Genomic DNA, 19,648 nt, shown 5'->3' with positions numbered 1-19,648 from the left:
TAAAGAGGCAGTCAAAAACCTGTGTTGCATTGCCGATAATTTCCACTAGCGCAAGTATTTCGATGTGCCACTACCACTGCAGAAAAATATTCTATCAAACTTAATCTCAATGCGAAGCAATGAGACTTACGTTAATATGTAAGCTACCACCTTGCGGTAGATTTCTTTTCGACAGCATCTTTCATCTTACAAAATTTCATCATTATTCAAACGAGAGGATTTTCATTCATAACTGGTGGAAATGCATGCTCAGCAAAATCTGAGTCTTCATCTTCAAACGCTCTCATGCAGCAAATTAACCCTTAAATGCGCAATGTTGTTTTAAAACAACACTACTAAAACCGTTTTAAAATATACGTATTTTAGTATTTTTTAGAAATAAAATTCATTATAACAACTCTCTAGACTCTAACGAAGAAAACTTAATAGCTAGAAGTACTGTATTTGAATGTTTTGTTTTTATTTTTGGTGTCAAAATCTCGGAAACGAAGAAAAACATGGCGAGATTTCCGACTGGTGCTGACTGTCTTTGGAAATAAATTTCAAAATAAGGTTAGTGGTTAGTGAAAATGCTTGAATTATCAGTAATTATACTAACAAAAGCTCAATTTAAAAGTTACTATTAACAAAAGTTATTGTTTCGACTTTATTCTGCGATAAAGTCACAGTATTGTTTAAAAACAACATGGTAATATTTGCACATTAAAAAGTAAATCTTTCAATTTTTTTATGCATATTGGTTAGTTTTAGGGCAGTTAACCTGTTGAACAAAGATTTTATGTTTTTAGATGATTTTTTAACATCGTGCGCATTTAAGGGTTAATGATGCTGTTTTGCAGTTGCTGTTAATTAGTGAATAAGATTTAATATTGCCAATTAATTTTTGGGCGTTAGGAAAATATGAATGGCATTAACTCCAGGTTATACCAGTACCTAGGTCAAATTCACTGGTGTCAAGAATCTCTAATTCTATTTAGTGTTTGATATATAAGTAAAAAATCGACAAAACTAATATTCAAATTTTTCAGCTAATTAGCATCGTTAAAACCTAAAGAGCTGCATGACAAACGCTGATATAGCTTACGTTTCACTGAGCCATGTTAATTGCGTTAACAAGACATAAAATTCGTTCAGCTCAATCAAGTCGACAAAAAGGGCACGTCGTTGCGCTTTTCGTTGTAAGCGAATCTCAGTTATACTACTAAAAAAGACTAAACGATATAAATAGACGTGTCTCTAGCCTTGTCGTAAGCATTAGTAGCATGAGCTGTACTGGATATTAAACTTACTATATATATATATATATAAATATATATATATATATATATATATATATATATATATATATATATATATATATATATATATATATATATATATATATATATATATATATATATATATATATATATATATATATATATATATATATATATATATATATATATATATATATATATATATATATATATATATATATATATATATATATATATATATATATATATATATATATATCTGATGTAAAAATGTTTTAATTTAACAATTTTCTTCGAGCATTCACACTTGCAAGTCATCAACCACATCCATATCCAACACGGTTGCCGCTGCAATTGTAAAATCGCTCGAGCTCGTACCGCAGTAAACAAATTCCAGTGAATGAGCTGAGTTCTGCGTGTTCACCCTGTGCTGTATCATGACGCGCCACGAGCAAAACGAAAGGAAACGTCAAAATCATCCGGTTGCTTGAATCGCTTGAATCAGTCATTCCGTTGCTAGCATTATTATTGTTTTGTGTTTTTATCAAAATAAACATGGAATCGGCACCGCAAGAGCTTTCTTTGGCTGAAATTCGCAATTTTATGTTGAAAAACAATTGTAAAGTTACTAACCACGCTTTGGTGAAGCATTTTCGTTCGTTTTTGACCAATAAAGAAACACAAGGTAAGCAAACTGGTTGGTGAACTGCACTGTGCAGCTACTTGTTGATTCACTGTTTTTGGTTTTCTTTTAATGTAAATTGGTTCTATTTCGCAGATACATATAATTCAAAAAATGATTTTTTTTCATTACAGAAGACGCTAGGAAACTTTTCAAAAGTTATGTCAACACTCTGGCATCCATCAAAACTGAAGGCAACGAAAAGTTTTTGATTCTTCGTAAAAAATACATTCATGAGTGTCCTACAGAAGATGCCTTAAACGTTAGTTATTCAATGAGTCCAGGATCACGTTCTCTTACAATAGGTGCTTCCGACAGTGAAAGTTCTCCGTTCAAGCAACCACCACCGTATCGTCCTCCCCCGGAGATATCGGACCTGAATAGCCCTTATTCATACCAAGGAAGTCCATATGGAAGTGTTGTTTCATCACGTAAAAACAGCACAGACGTTGGCCGTAGTGGTTCCGAATACAGTTTTGGCAGTGAATTAATGTATTCAAATGATTCCCATCAACTCGGTTCAGGATTGTCGCGAAGTGAAAGCAGTGATTCACGCAAGATATCTGAAGCTTTCCGGAAGCCCAGCGTAGAGTTATATCAAATTGATTCCCAGGAAGAAACGGCTCCTGCTGTGCCACCACGAAAGCGAAATAGTGTAGATCAGTTCGCGGTTAAACAAAGTTCTATCGAGGGGAAAAACTCTGAATCAGTGAAAAGTGTTGATCTTGAAGTGGTCTCAGATTTTGATAAAGAAAATCATGGTGTCGGCCGGGTTGCCGATGCTGGTGAAAATGAGGACAGAAATGCCGGTAGTGTGGAACAGCAAGAAAGTAATAAGTTGAGTGTCAAGGAAAAAATGATGAAATTTAATCGATTTGCTTCAGAAGAAGAAGCAAAAATTCCATCGCCTATCGGAAAAAAGAAACCAGAAAAAGTAAGTACAAAAAATATCTGCGATGTGGCTTTTTATAGATTTTAATAAATGCACCACCCTAATGTAAAATTGAGTTTAAGATGCTTATAAACTTTAATTTAATAATTAACATATAATATGAATCGATTTTCTAAAATAATCCATATTAAGCTCTCGGTGCAATTCCACAAAAAAAAACGGGCAACCAATACAATCGATAATTTTTTATTTAGCTGAAACTTTGTATAGACGTTTTTTTGAACAAAAATGTCATTTTGTGCTATTGGTTTTATGTTTTGAAGACTCATTTTTGAGGAGTTATCAAAAAATGGAGGAGCTGCGTAGCCGCAAGGAGCAATTCTCGCTGAAACCGTCCCACTGGTGACATGAGGTCTTTCAAAAAGGATATTTTTATATCTAAATGATCGAAAGTAGCGAAAAAGTGGATTGATGGACCCCTCGGGCACAAATCGGTTAAACGGTTTTTACAAAAATGGATTTTTGAGCAATTCCTGACCTTTTTATAAATTTATTCCTTTTGAATTTGTCATTGAAACCCCTGCAACCAACACATCGTTTTCAAGAGGAATGATAGAGCTTTCATTTGAAGTAGAAAAAATTGGCCGCCATCTTGGATCTCGCCGCCATCTTGGATTTCATCAGAAAAATGTGTTTTTGAGCAAGTTCGCAACCACCGATTTGGAATTTGACTCACCATTGGGAAGCTGAGAAAAAATGCTTTAAGATACATTCAAAACAGGTGAGCATTGAGGTTATCTTGTCATTCTGGTCACTTTTCAAAATCGAGCTTCAAACAGTACAACGCATGACGCGCGTTCAATATCAAATCAACGCAATATACTGAGCCTGTGGTGTACGTATGATGTGGACAGTCACTATTCCTAGTTCACAAGTAGTAAGTGCACCCACGCACCGTAATTTTTGAATAGTTTTCAATCAATTGGCTGAATTTCGTTCGGTAGCAAACGTACCCTTTTCGTCGATAAGAATTTGCTAGGGATAAAAAAGTGATGATTCTACTTTTACTTTATTTACGCTGGCATACGCAAATCTTCTCCAGATTACTCGGGATACACTTGATTCATACTATACCTTGGTATACCATACCTAAGTTTGTTGATAATAGTTTAATGCATGAAAACAACAGTATATAACAGAAGCAAAAACAACATCTAGCATTAATTTATTTAATTACTAAACACGCGAAAACTGTCCTCTGTACAGGGAACTAAGCTTTGTTCTAGCAAAAAAAAATCGTAGAGAAGCTCACAAATTACGTTACACTCAAGGAGGAGCGAGGGAGTGAAGAAAAAAACAGTGTGAATGCAGTGGAAAGGGATCAAAGATACGATTTTTTGCTTTACGTAATTTGTGAACTGGCCCAAAGTCACACAGGCATTGGGCCATCCACATTCCACGTGGACAACTTTGGGGAGGGGGGTCTGTGTGATGTCCACGGTTCATACAAAATTTGGAGAATTTATATGAGAAGTTGTGGGGGAGGGGAAGGGGGGTTCTAACAAAATCCTTGAAAATCTGTCCACGGGTAACATGGATGGCCCCTAATATACACTACACACAGACACACACCATAGGCTCAGCATGATTTCATATTGGCCATACGTCCTGCGTTGTACTGTTTGAAGGTCGATTTTGAAAAGTGACCAGAATGACAAAGTAAACTCAATGCTCACCTAATATTTTGAATGTATCTTAAAGCATTTTTCTCAGCTTTCCAATGGTGATGTCAAATTCAAAATCGGTGGTTGCGAACTTGCTCAAAAACACATTTCTCTGATGAAATCCAAGATGGCGGCCAATTTTTTTCTACTTCAAATGAAAGATCTATCATTCCTCTTGAAAACGATGTGTTAGTTGCAGGGGGTTCAATGACAAATTCAAGAGAAATAAATCAATAAAAAGGTCAAGAACTGCTCAAAAATCAATTTTTGTATAAACCGTATAACCGATTTGTGCCCGAGGGGTCCATCAATATGAACTAACCAAAGTGGTTTTCTCATTTTTTCGCTACTTTCAATCATTTAGACATAAAAATATCCTTTTTGAAAGACCTCATGTCACCAGTGGGACGGTTTCAGCGAGAATTGCTCAAGGTTACAGAGTCCGCTTTGTCAAGCGGATGGTCGTCGGTTCGAATCTTGGTAGAATCAGGCCATTCGATTCGATGTCAAAAAGGGCTTTAAGCATGGGTTTATCCTCAGGCTTCCCACCCTTCCTTTACGCTGAAATCTACAATACCGTTGCGTAACTTCCTCTAAACAAAAATAAGTCCCTCTTAACAATAAAGCTGGCCAGAAGGACGCACGACGAAACTTCTCCAGGGAATTATAATTGGTGATATTTGGCAGGAAGGTAGGAGCGAGGCTCGGTATAGGAGAGCAGTAAACGTGTAAAAGGAAGGGTAGCACATTACACATAAGCACTGATAAAGTATTATAATAAGCATGTCACTTCTCAATAACGGTATTGCTAATAAAAGAAGAGCGGGATACTGCAGCAGACACCCGGGCATATCTCACAATAGATTAACAATTCTGGTCGCAGTGAGGAAGTACATACAGGAAAAAAATGCTATGTTAATAGGTATTGATGATTACAAATATTTTTAGAGCCAAAACGGCTGGTTCGATCGGTGTGATGTCTTCGGAAAAGTTGTATCTAGTAATTTGTTTTTCCGAAAAAAATATACACTCACATTAAAAAAAACATTAAAAACATTGAAAAAAAATTATCTAAAAAAAGGTCATTTTATTTAAAATCTAATATTTGTTCATGAAAATTATCAAAGGTTACCTTAAAGTGATGACTGTTCGATCATAGAGAAATCAAGAAAAGAACGTTATGATATCATATCTCTTATCATTATTCATAATATGTATCGATTTATAAAAACATCTTCGGCCTCTATTCAAATATAAGAACAAATTGAAATATTTGCACGAAAAATATTAATCGAAAGAAAAAAATCACAGGAAGGTTGTATGCAAAGCCACGACCGCAAGGTTGAAGTAGAATACTTTTACAAGAAAAATAACCCGGCTGCTAGCGTGTCAGTCATTTTTTCTAGTAAATAAACGTTGACCGTTAATTGGCAGTATTGTAATTTCTTTTTGTTCGATATTTTGAATGAAGCTCATTGAATATTTTTAAATTTTGTGCAAATGAGAAGTTGAAGTGCTGCCAAATTGTAATATGCACATTTAATACGACATCATTAAACGGGAACGGAACAAAGGCTACGGTTATGCAGAACGCGAATGCCGGCGCGATGCGATTCGCCTTACCGTGGTGAAATGTACAGCTCTTTTCAAGGCGAAATAGAGCTATACATTTCGACACATTTCGTCTTGCCGAATCGCATCGCGCCGTTATTTGCGTTCTGCATGCTCGTAGCCAAACACTAAGCGACGCAAACACGTAATAATAGTCAGAGTATGCATGTAGATGAAGATAACTAAGTTTGGATTATAGCGCAAAACGAGAAAATATTAACTCTTCAAATATTCATTTGTGTTCTTCAAATTTCAGTCGTTCAATCTAAAATCCGATTAAATGTCTGTTCATTTTCTGATGAAGCTCTTATATAGGCCAAATGATGCATTCCCAATATACTAGGTCCATAACTCTGCCGACCGTGCTTGGGAAAGCGCGGTATAACGACCAATCAGAGGTCGAATTTTGTGTTTTGACAAGGCTTAAGAATTTTCAATAGTACAATAGTTCGAATGATAAAATTGCAATTTCATGCATTTGGTAGGAATCTTAGAAGATTTTCTAATCGATTGCTGCAAAAACGAAGGAAATCCATCGAAAACTAACCGATTTATTGGCATTTGAAATTGGACATATTTCTCACTTTTTTCAGTTTTAGATTTTCATTTCACATCCCTATGTAGCCGAACTTCCTGAGAGAAGTATTCTACTTCAAAAATGCCAAAATATGCTCAGGGTAGTAAGGCCTACATACCCACAAAGCTTCATTGAATTGTGAGAGGGTGCTGATAGCTTCTGGGTCCAGTTGGCGCAAAATCGTTCATATAATCTATTGTTGATATGTTACCATTTGTGGCATAACACACAATATAAACTCGGAATAGATATTAGTAAATAAATTACAAACATTCCTCGCCTATAAAAAAGTTTTAAAAAAATTAATAAATGAATAAACAAATAAATTTTTCTTATTTGACAATTTTAAAATTAAGTAAAAACAATTTTGGTCTGCGAACGCAACGGCATATTTTTCGAACAAGCGAGTACCACAACAGCTGGAATTTTATTGATCACATTTGAACGCATTTTTGACGAACGTAATTTCATACATACGTGCTAACTTATAGGGAACGAAATCATACAGAATATAGCTCTATTTCATGCCAGAATCGGAGTGCCACCAAAAATAAACAACAATTGACACGAGTCTGTCAACGGTCGGAGAAAATTATGTCATTTGTTACAACTTTGCTACGCTTCGTGTTACAACTCAGTTTCCATTTTTGCTTTTTCTTCAACATTTCTGATTCTCAACGTTTTCCTTTTACTCGAGTGCTGTGTCGGGTTGATGCATTCTGATGGTTTAGTGAAAAATTGTTCATTTTAAGGTTGTTGTTTTTTGTCAGACAGTTTGGATCGGAAAATCTATTTTTATTTCCGAAAATATTTGTTGAAATGCCGAGCGACATCCATCAAATGACGTTTAAACACTTGTGTGGTCATTTCAAGATATAACGAACCGACAAACCCGAGCAGAACGCCATCAAATAATATCTCACAAACATCATAATGTGTTATGATATTTGAAGCAGCAGCTTCTAGAGGAATTAGGGAATTTATTTTGTTTCTGTATTTTATTATGACTTTGTTGGCCTTTTGCTTATTTTTCAGCAAAAAGTTATTAGAAACATTGCTCTATTCCGCCTGTCAAATTTTTTATAAAATGTTTACACGAAACTGAGATTTCTCATGGATTGATTCTTAGAGAACAATGTCATTTTAGTTTAAAAATCAAGCTTGTGTTGTATCGATTTCTTTTTCGAAATCTAATACCTAAAACGCCCCTTTTTCTATTTCTCCTTACTACTGTTTGCTGTAAAAAATTGAGTTATCCTTTGAAATTTTTTCTTTATTATTTTCCAGTTTTTTGCGCTGTACAAAAATGCGCACAAATCGGACGATCCATTTTCAATGAGTTTCGCACATTTCTGTCCCTCTCCTTAATTTTTTGTTTATAGATGTGGGCTTCGATCACAATTGATTGAGTCTTGTAGGTTACTTAGCACCTTTTTTTTTTTATTTTACAAAAACACCTGTTATAAATGAATTTGTTCTTCGCTTTGGCTGAATTTAGCCAACCGAAGACAAAATTCTCTTAGTCACTAACTTAATTGTATACTTTGGGCAACAATTACCTCAATTACAAATTATGTTGTTTCATTTTAACTAATTGTGATTATAAACGCAACCAAGCTGATGTTTGTAAGTCATTTCCTTTCTACTAAGATGTCTTTTTGTTATTTATAAGCACTTTAATGAACAGAAGAATATTAAAAATGCATAACAGACATGATTGTCGAAGGCGTGATCTTCGATCGATGGAAAAAAATCACCTCTAGCGATTTTGAATACATATAAAGGAAGCCTAAGATGCGTTGACATCATCGTCAGTATGCGAATAACAAAGTATCGGGGTTGGTTCACTCTCTTTGCTTTCCTTTTTTCGATATATATTGCTTGTCGTTAGCGTACACGCATCTTAGGCTTGCTTTATATGTATTCAAAATCGCTAGTGGTAATTTTTTTCCATCGCTGACACCGACAAGCAAAGTATAGAAAAATGTAAATAAAATAAATAAGGGTGTTGTAGAATGTAAAATACACTCGGTTGTTGTATCATTAAGGAAGGGGTTACAGGAAACTTAAGAGTAAACATGCGCAAGTCACTGGATAAATGTCCTGATTCTGTCAAGATTCAAACATATGACTACGCGCTATTCAAGGTCGACACTGTAACTTTGTTACTAAATAGCACTTATTACACTGTTTAATTTCATCAATTCATACAACCTTTAGGGCTGTATACCTTCACGTAGAAGAAAAGCGAGTTTTAGAATTCATTGTAAACCGTTTTCGATTTAAACTCGATCCTTGGTTTTGAATGCAAAACAAATATTTTAATTTTTACAATCAACATCGGTTGACAGCGCTTTATTAGAAATGATAAAGAAGGATATGGATTCAACAATAAATTTGATTGGAAAAAAAATTGTTATGTAGCATCACTTATGGCACTGTGCATGTTGTTCTAACCTCTGGCATCACTTCACAAATGGGAGCATTTTCACAATTTTATCAATTCCAAAAAAATGGAACCATTTGGAATAAAAGTTAGGGCTCTCGAGCTCGATTTATCGGAGCTATCAATATCTTTTGGTGTGACAGATGCGGTTGTTTTGTTTGGAAAAAACATAATTTTTATGAATTTATTAAGCATAATAACGTAACTTTTTATTTGCCAGCAAACGGGTACACTATAGATACATCGAAATTTGTTGAGCGCATTTAATCAGAGAAGGCCTCCGTTTTTAGCAGACAGTACGAAGCACATGAAATGTATTAATAACTTTTTCGATCCAGTAATTGATTTACGAGAATCAAAGATAATAACGTTGCCACTTTGGGAAGACACAAATGCTTAATAGAAGGTTGCGATACGATTCATATCCATGATGTACGTAAATTCGATATATATACTAAAGAAGAGATGATTTTTACAAAAAAAACCTGATTAAATTGTACAACCTAATAGTATTCATAAATTAGAAGATAAAATCATTGATGGAAATGATCAACCAATTATAATATGTTCCGGTGTACATTTCCGTAGATTTAACGAGAATTTTCAATAATATGGAGTTTTTTTTTTTCAACAATGGAAAAAAAAAATGTCAAACGTACACATTATTACAATTAATCTTTACAAGGTTCATGATTTATTGTGATATCGATGCTGTAATTATCTTAATGTAACAAATGTTTGATAGCTCAAACGACAAAAAGACTTTGATTTCAACATTATTAAAAAATACAGTAAAAGATATTTGAAAAAATAAGATCTTCGAAACTACTCGCACGTTTGTTCAAATTTATTTTTCAGTTTAATCAATATGTACTTTGCTTCAAATGATTGTTTTTGTTCGGATTGAACTTTAATTTTTGAAACGAACAACAGTATTGCAAATTTAAAAAACAGTATTGTAGAACATAATGGAAGTCTGATTGTTGAAACAACAAACAATGTGGTTGAAATGAATGATGTAACCTGTTGGAACAAAACAAAATGCTGGTAAGCCGTGATTCAATATATTTTGTTGAATTCAATTTATTATGAATTCGTGTTATAGTATTTAAGTTTGGAATTAGAAAACAATCTGAGGAATTGCAACTAGTAAACAGAGTTCACGAGGAAACAGTTTTGGCGAAAAAACTTCGCGACCTAGTGGCGATGCCACCAGCATAATAATCGCGGCTTGTCTGAATAAGCCTATTCCCTGAAGAAAGAATTGTATTTTGACACACTGTTGTTTTAAAGATGACTTCGCAACATTCAGGTTAGCTCTAGCAAAATGATTTGGGGTGGCAGTCCATAATGGTGAGCCATCCCATTGCTAACAAAAGCACAAAATAAATTACCTGTCAAAACTATAAATTATTGTCTAGAACACCCCGGCACTTCCTAAGACTGGTCTCTCAGCCAAACGAATCAAATATATGTGAATGACAATGTCATTCAATAATTCCCGATGCAAACAAAAATTTCAAGACCTACCGGAATGAGCCAAACATGACCTCCCAACGAGCTCTCAGTCTTTACTGATCAGATACGGTAATCGTAACACCAATCCTCGTTGTAATTAATAACTTTTCAAGAGTTTAATTATTTGATAACATCATTTGAATTCATTTTATTGTCCTATATAGATTGAGGGGCAAATTTTGAATCGTTCTCTATTCTGTATTATCAATCACAAGAGAATTTTGTAGGCAAAAGAAGACATGTTTTATAAACGGAATTATTTAAAATCCATTTATCATTTGCATTCGAATTTGGCAGTAAGAAGAGGTCGAGCCTCTACACTTTCGAAACCAGCCAAAACAGCATACTCATGTTGGTTAAATTGAATTTTCATAATTGTTGCTTCAATTTTTACGCTAGTTTTATATTGGAGATCCAATTCTAACAAAGCTGCTCTCTTTCACCCGTGTTTGAGCCCTCACCACCGTTTTTGATTTGCTGCCATGAATGGAGGAGTCACTGCGGTGGTTCCTGCTGGCACTAATCGTTCAACAAATCTAATCATTTCCTTATAGTCAGCGAAACTACGAGTTCCAACAGGGGGTCAACGGGAGAAAAACGACGTAAACCATCACGGGAGAAATAGCTTTTGACACAATCATTCACGAGGTTGTCTAGCGAGAGTCGCGCAGGCAGCAAAAATCTACTACAGCGATCTATCAGCAGATAGGCTCGTTTTTGGTGTTGATGTGAGCTGCATCGTCACGATGACGGTTTCCCAGCGACGACATGTTGATCTGACCCCGCACGATTGGGCAATCGAAGCACAATTATTGTTTGACACTGAATCAATTAATTATGACTTTTTGTTGTTGAATTTCAATCTTCAGCATTGGTATTTGGGCTTCTTACTTCTTATTTGCTGTCTCATCATTCCCTTAGAAGTTCATGAATCCGAGCACCTTGAGCTATACGCTAAGGTTTTTTTGCGGAAAAAAAGCCCTCTGTTTGAATAAAGGAGATCTCTTTGTTTTTTTACTTTCTTTCTTGGTTATTACTGATTATTACTGCTGAATGTTCCATGCAATCTAAATATTGTACCTCGGTTGACGGTCATTATACGACATTTTGTTATAAAGTTTGAAACATCATCTTACTCGAGGAAAATAAACGTTTGTGGGCGATAATGAAAGTTATGATGTAAGTCCAAAGAAAAATCTTCGCAATATTTCAAACATTCATAATGTTTTTCAGACTACTAAAAAAGCTCCCTATACTAAGGTAAAATTATAGATGAACAAAAAATATTTCAATCTGATGCTAAATCTCCTTTTCATGAATATTGTTAACCTCTTTTTATTTTAAAACATTTAAACATAGCATCGTCTCAGAACCTATGTCTTCCCAAAAAATATGAATAATTTAAGAAGGGCGAAATTTTCCTGTTTTGTTTTTTTCCTTAAAAGATATAGTTATACTAGTTTAGTAGATTTTGTCAATTTCAGAATTCGTTAATTTTTGTGAGTTATGTACGATCAATACTAGAGTGTTGTAACAGACTTGCCAGATCTACGACGTGTTTCACTTCTACCAATATACGGATCCGCAGACAAAATCTACAATTTTTTATTTATCTCTTGATATGTTCGGCTTATTTCAGTGCATGTAGCTTTTATTTAAATTTAAATAAAATTTCCACGCGTTTCGATCCTGTTTCCTAATTTGAGCCAAACAACTGCTGAAAACTAACGGCCCAGATTATTTCAAAAATATGGTTTGTAGCTTTATTTACTCTTTTAAGCCACTTAGGAACTGAATGTATATTATCTTACCTTGAACGATCTCCTATTCGCATGGACGTAGGGGAGCAACTGTACAAGCAGTTGAGCATTTGCGCAAATTGCAGCACATCTAATAATTTGTATTCTAATGCAAATCTAATCTAATCTAATGCACATCTAATAGGCCCTTAGAAATTAGCACGCGAAGTGAGCTGCGCTTGAAGTCCCAGGGGTGAAATCAAAGCCATGAAACGTACCCTAAGTTGTCAAGCAATCTTCTGCAACGCTCATAGTGCATTCTAACCCAATTTTAGTTTTGATAGTTTTTAGGCAAAAGTTAATGAAAGATCGATAAATAAATTGGTGTCCCTTAAGCTGGAAGTACAAAGTCAGCAGAACAAAGAGTTAATAGCATGAAAATTGAGTGCTCATTCGATGCTCATTTAATGCCATATCGCCGAATTTAATGCTCCATCATTTCTTTAAAAAATGCATTTGTTTGCTAGCTTAAGAAAATAGCTAGCAGACAATATACTAAAATAGCATTTTTAATCACAAAACGGTTCTAAAACGGTCAAAAACATTTATTGCTCATTAAATGCTCTTGAAAAAACCTGATTTTCATGATAATTTTATTGATTTTGTATAAATTTTTCAAAAATATGACATTATATGAATAGCCTCAATTTTTTCAAACGTTTTCCTCTGGAAACAATCAGAATCCTTTTGATACGATTAGATACCAATTAAATGCTTCCATATGCGAGCAGTTTCAATAACTTAGGTGCATTTTTCATTAAATATATTTTTTTCAAAAATATTGTTTTGCTAGCTTAAGAAAAAAGTTAGCAGAACATTGGCCAGAAACAGCATTTTTAAGCAATAAACTGTTGTAGAATGGTCATAATAATTTAATGCTCAATAAATGCTCTTGAAAAAACCTTATTTTCATGATAATTTCATTGATGTTGCATAAATTTTTCAATAATATTATAATAATATGACAATACATGAATAGCTTCAATTTTTTCAAACATTTTCCTCTGAAAACAATCAGAATCCTTTTGATACGATTAGATACCAATTAAATGCTCCCATATGCGAGCAGTTTCAATAACTTAAGTGCATTTTTCATTAAATATATATTTTTTTAAATATTGTTCTGCTAGCTTAAGAGAAAAGTTAGCAGAACATTGGCCAGAAACAGCATTTTTAAGCAATAAACTGTTGTAGAATGGTCATAATAATTTAATGCTCATTAAATGCTCTTGAAAAAAACATGATTTTCATGATAATTTTATTGATTTTGTATAAATTTTTCAAAAATATGAAAATATATGAATAGCTTTAATTTTTTCAAACATTTCCCTCTGAAAACAATCAAAATCCTTTTGATACGATTAGATACCAATTGAATACTTCCATATACGAGCAGTTTCAATAACTTAGGTGCATTTTTCATTAAATGATAATTTTATTGATTTTTTCTAAATTTTCGATAATATGATAAAAATATGATTTCCATCCTGTTTTTTGATTTTCAGACCAATTCTTTTGACCTGAAAAAGTTTGAAAGTTCGTTTATTTTTTGATTTGGTTTTTTTCGATCTTTTAAAATAAATATTTTTCAGCGTGCAGAACTTTTTTTTATGCAATTTTGAGTGATTGTCAGGTATCGTGTACCATTTCTAATATCGTCTTATCGGCTTTTGAATGGTTGCGTGCGATTATGACATCATCATGCCTCCATATAGTCCATTCCATTCCTGCCCATAATGCAACTGGTGATGGACTAGCAATAATGAAATGATCAGAGTACAACCAGATCGAACCAATCTCCAAAAACATGATTTCGAGTCATCGGTGTTCAGGGATTTTTTGTAATTGGGGCTTATTACAGAAAACGAGGCGAGCGGCGAGTTACTCGCCTGACCAATTTTGATATTGCAGATGGCTGGATTTGGACAAGCTGGTCTGCGAAACTGTTCGACTCAGCTGTCACCAAACATGTTTCACTCGCATTCTCTAATACAACATTTTGCTCGTCCGTCAGTGACTGGAGGTGAGGCGAGTTGCTCGCCTCGTCTTCTGTAATAGGCCATATCATTATGAACTATTTAAATGATTTCTGTTCTTCATGAATGATAGATTATTCATTCTCACGTACACTGGTGTTAATACTTAACTCAATTGAAAAAAATGGCACTTGGTTCAGTGAATTCCACAGCGCCTCAAAAAAATGCTTTGAAAGATCGATTCAACAGAGATAGATCCTGCAGCTCCGATATTTTAGATGGATCGATCTGGAACCGCTCAGCTGAATCGATCCTGAAGATTGATCGTTCCCTGTAGATCGCCCAATCCCTTATTCCGTATCCTTTTCAATAACAATAACTTGGTCCCTTTTTTCGATTTGTTGGGTACTATTTGGTCACTTGTTTCATCAACTGCTTATGCTTATTAGCGGCGAATGCTTATTAGCTGAGTCAATTAAAGGCCATAATCGTCTTGTTCAGTATTAAACTGATAAGGTATATAAATTTTTAACCTATGACACCAAAAACGCAAAGCCGGTCGAGGTTGTCTGCAAAGGTCTCACCAACAATCAAACCGTTGATGAGATCATCATCACCGCTCAACCACCGATCATCAAACTTACCCCAACAGAATTAATTGGCATATCTAATGAAACGAAAAATACGAGGCGAGAAAAGTCAGAGAGCTGGAATTGCCCTTGTTAATTATTTAATTCATTTTAACCGGACTTATCTCCCAGATGGTCTCGTCGTACGATGCTGGCCTAACAAGCCAGTCGTCGTAAGTTCGAGTCTCGCTTTGGGAGAGACTATTAGTGTCTGTAGGATCCTAGCGCTTGCACCGCAACACTAAAACAGTCGGCTGCGAAGTCTTTGTATAGTAAACAGAATGTCAAGTTCCGAATCGGAATGTAGCAGCCAGGCTTTGCTTTGCTAACCGCACTGAGGTTAACAATTTGAAATTTTTTGACAAACCACATGCCATTCATAATGTTCAGGTAAAGTGGGAGTTATATAGAAAGTTTGGGGGAGGAGAAAAGCCCAATTCCGAATTTGCCAACGTTACGGCCATGGTTCAAAAATCTGTAACTTGGACCAAAAATGACTCATTTGTGGAGACTCTTCTCACAAAAAGGCTATATGTCCTGTAAAAAAGAGTAAAACTTTTCGCTGTGCGAATTGTAACGGCAACCATTTTTCAAATTTTTATTAATGCCTAATTAATAATGATAAGTCCTAATTGAGACAGCAAATAAATCTCAATAAATTAAATTACATTTTTTAAATTTAATTTTGATTTTAATTTTATTTTAATTTGATTTTTTAAGTTATTGAAACTGCTCGTAAACGGGAGCATTTATTAGGTATCTAATCGTATCAAAAGGATTCTGATTGTTTTCAGAGGAAAATGTTTGAGAAAATTGAAGCTATTCATGTATTATCATATTATTATAATATTATTGAAAAATTTATACAGAATCAATAAAATTATCATAAGAATCAGGTTTTTTCGAGAGCATTAAATGAGCATTAAATTGTTATGACCATTCTACAACAGTTTATTGCCTAAAATGCTGTTTTTCTTAAGCTAGCAGAACAATATTTTTGAAAAAAATATATTCAATGAAAAATGCACCTAAGTTATTGAAACTGCTCGCATATGGGAGCATTTAATTGGTATCTAATCGTATCAAAAGGATTCTGATTGTTTTCAGAGGGAAATGTTTGAAAAAATTGAAGCTATTCATGTATTATCATATTATTATAATATTATTGAGAAATTTATACAAAATCAGTAAAATTATCATGTAAATCAAGTTTTTTCAAGAGCATTAAATGAGCATTAAATGTTTTTGACCGTTATAGAACCGTTTTGTGACTAAAAATGCTATTTTAGTATATTGTCTGCTAGCTATTTTCTTAAGCTAGCAAACAAATGCATTTTTCAAAGAAATGATGGAGCATTAAATTCGGCGATATGACATTAAATGATCATCGAATGAGCACTAAATTTTCATGCTATTAACTCTTTGTTGTGCTGACTTTGTACTTCCAGCTTAAGGGACATAATAAATTGAAATGTTCATAGTTACAATAAATTCTAAAAGTGTGATAACCACATTTTTTTTTTTTAAATTATGCCCAGGTCATTTACCCATAAAAGCTTGTATAAAATTCACGAATACATGTTGTACAGAGCCACAGACAACTCTACAGTTTTTCAAGTATACCAGTGTACCAAGATTAATACCAGAAAAAAAAATTCAATTTTATTCCAAAACAAAGGATTCTCTTTGTCACATGGTGATGGTGTTTTTTTGCCATAGGAAAAGAGAACTTTTGGTGTTATTTTTATATTCCTACACAAAAAAATCACGTTAGATATCAAACAGATATACTCTAGCACATCTACAAAAATGACATCACTAGCATTAACTTGCTTTGAAGCACGCGGAACTGATGGCGTCAGGATTCTACTAATGGTGCGGTCTCAATCTGAAGAATAGGATGCCTCGATAGTTGCAAGAATCCAGTCAATGACCCTTCTTTTAGATTGGGCATATAAGGCCTTCCAACCATTCGTTCGGCATTCGTTCATCCACCTAGATCCTCAGTATGATCTGGTGTATTGTATAGTACAGCCTCTCGCTTCCCGCTTTTAGAAGTTCGACCGGAATGCCATCCTTCCCAGTCGCCTTACTGTTTTTCAGCTAACTAATCGCCTTAACCTCCTCCTGTGTTGTTCGCTTCACATTTTGTTCGTCGCTCATAATCCTCATCCTGAGATTGACGCGGTTCTTCCCGTCCATCGCTTTCTGGCGCTCAGCATCAAACCAGCTGTTACGCTGTCTTCCACGCGTCGAACGCAGTCGTTTCAATGGCACTGTAGATAATATTTCACAGCCAACTAGTGTCTTCTTCTCGTTCATCCTGCTGATCTGCGATTCGTTGATCCAGCTCTCTGTCATATTCTTCCGCTACGCCATAAGCTTTCAACCGCTGATCACTCTACTCTGCACATTGGAGCTATACGGTTTCTCGCCATAAGCTTTCAACCCTGATCACTCTACTCTGCACATTGGAGCTATACGGTTTCTCGACTGCTACAGTTCTGCCACGCTGTGACAGATCAACCGCAAATGGTCGGGTTTGATGTTTCTCAAACCCGTACCCGACCCGAACCCGAATTTTTTTTTCGGTCAAAACCCGAACCCGACCCGAACCCGAAACTTTTTTATTCGTTCAAACCCGAACCCGACCCGAACCCGAAAATTTTATTTCATTGAAACCCGAACCCGACCCGAACCCGAAATTGTGAAACCCGAACCCGAGATTTTATAGATTTTATAATCGGGTTTCGGGTTTCAATACCCAAACCCGACCTGAACCCGACATTTTCAAACTCGAACCCGACCCGAACCCGAAAATATTTTTTTCACAAAACCCGAACCCGACCCGTACCCGACACTTTTGAAAATTTTCAAACCCGAACCCGACCCGAACCCGTCGGGTACGGGTCGGGTTCGGGTTTCGGGTTTGAAAACCCGAAACCCGACCATCTCTAACGTGACTAACGAGAACAATCGCTGCCTGGACCTCTGTTTCGTCAGCGCGCAGGACGTTGCCCCGGTTGTTTCACTCGCTCCATCACCTCTGGTCAAGCAAGTAAGGCACCACCCTCCATTATTTCTCGTCCTCAAGAACTTTTCGGTAAACCTTACGGAAACCGTCACACCGCAGCCGATCACCGGAGCATTACTAAATTTTTGCCGCTATCGACTGGGCCGGTGTTCTTGATGGCCGTGATGCACTGACGTTATCGCACATAATCATTCACGCTATTGACCGACATGTTCCCAAGTTAGTTCGTTCATTTAATAGTAAGCCTTCGATGACCCGCGAGCTTCGCTTGTTGAAGACCAAAAAAAGGCTGCACTCAGGACTTACTCCAGGTTTGGTACGCTTCCGTTCCGCGAGCACTACAAAAAGTTGAACACAGCGAATAAGAGGACCAGTCAGAGTTGTTTTAGACGACACTTGCAAAGCATCCAGCGCAGTTTGAAGGCGAAACCAAAAACATTTTGGAGACACGTTAACGCTCAACGAAGAGAATCGAGTCTTCCTTCAACTTTCAACGGCAAGGTCGCCTCCGAGCCGGAGAAGGTCTGCCAATTCTTTGCTGAGAAATTCGCGCGGACTTTTTGCTACGATGTGACCCCGGCTGACCAAGTAACTCAGGCTGCTCAAAACGTTCCGATTGTAGTTGGGAGTAATTTTAGCAGACTCAACATTGATGAAGCAATGATCTCTCGAGTCGCCTCAATATTGAAATCATCGACAAAATTGGGTCCGGATGGAATTCCGTCTGCGTTCTTAAGTATAATGAGAGTCTGCTAACCCCTCTTCAGCTTGTGTTTGGCCTGTCCCTGTCAAGCGGAATATTTCCGTCTGCATGGAAAATCGCATACATGTTTCCCGTCTACAAAAAAGGAGAGCGGAAGGACGTGAACAACTACCGAGGAATATCGTCATTATGTGCCATTTCAAAATTGTTTGACCTTGTTGCTATGACTCCTTTGCTGTCGCACTGCAAACAATACCTGAGCGAGGATCAACACGGTTTAGTCTCGGGTAGACCAACAACTTCAAATCTCTTGTGTCTCACATCGTATGATGCGGAAAACATGGCAGATCGCACTCAAACGGACGTCATTTATACTGATTTGTCCGCGGCGTTTGACAAAATCAATCACGCTATTACGATTGCCAAACTCGGAAGACTCGGCATCAGCGGCTGTATATTACGTTGGTGCCATTCCTACCTTGTCGGTCGGAAACTGATTGTGACAATTGATGATTTTCAGACGAATGCTTTTTTGGCCTCATCCGGTATTCCACAAGGAAGCCACCTGGGACCGTTAATCTTCTTGTTGTACTTCAATGATATTAACTACGTACTTAAATGCCCTCGCTCATCCTTCGCTGACGATTTGAAGATTTACATGAAAATCCGTTCCATGGTGGATGCAATCTGCCTCCAGTGTGAATTTGACGCCTTCATAAATTGGTGCAACCTAAACTGTATGCTTGTTAATCCTGAGAAATGTTCTGTAATTTCCTTCGCTCGCATTCGCCATCCTGT

At 35.9% G+C, this 19,648-nt stretch overlaps 1 protein-coding gene across 1 annotated transcript in view; it reads left to right on the top strand.

The window, feature by feature from the left end:
• Positions 1-1,728: 1,728 nt before the first annotated feature.
• LOC129720930 (uncharacterized) overlaps positions 1,729-19,648 on the top strand; it is a gene marked incomplete at its 3' end in the record, with an annotated part of 162,389 nt that continues 144,469 nt past the window's right edge. Inside the window, exons 1-2 of the mRNA XM_055672848.1 lie at positions 1,729-1,944; positions 2,076-2,875. Coding sequence (XP_055528823.1) covers positions 1,815-1,944; positions 2,076-2,875 — 930 coding nt within the window. The remainder of the gene's footprint in view (positions 1,945-2,075; positions 2,876-19,648) is intronic.

Source organism: Wyeomyia smithii, chromosome 2 (genome assembly GCF_029784165.1).
Source record: "Wyeomyia smithii strain HCP4-BCI-WySm-NY-G18 chromosome 2, ASM2978416v1, whole genome shotgun sequence".
NCBI classification, from domain to species: Eukaryota; Metazoa; Arthropoda; class Insecta; order Diptera; family Culicidae; genus Wyeomyia; species Wyeomyia smithii.
The sequence above is the reverse complement of the archived record's forward strand: the minus strand, read 5'-3'. Positions and strand labels throughout refer to the sequence as shown.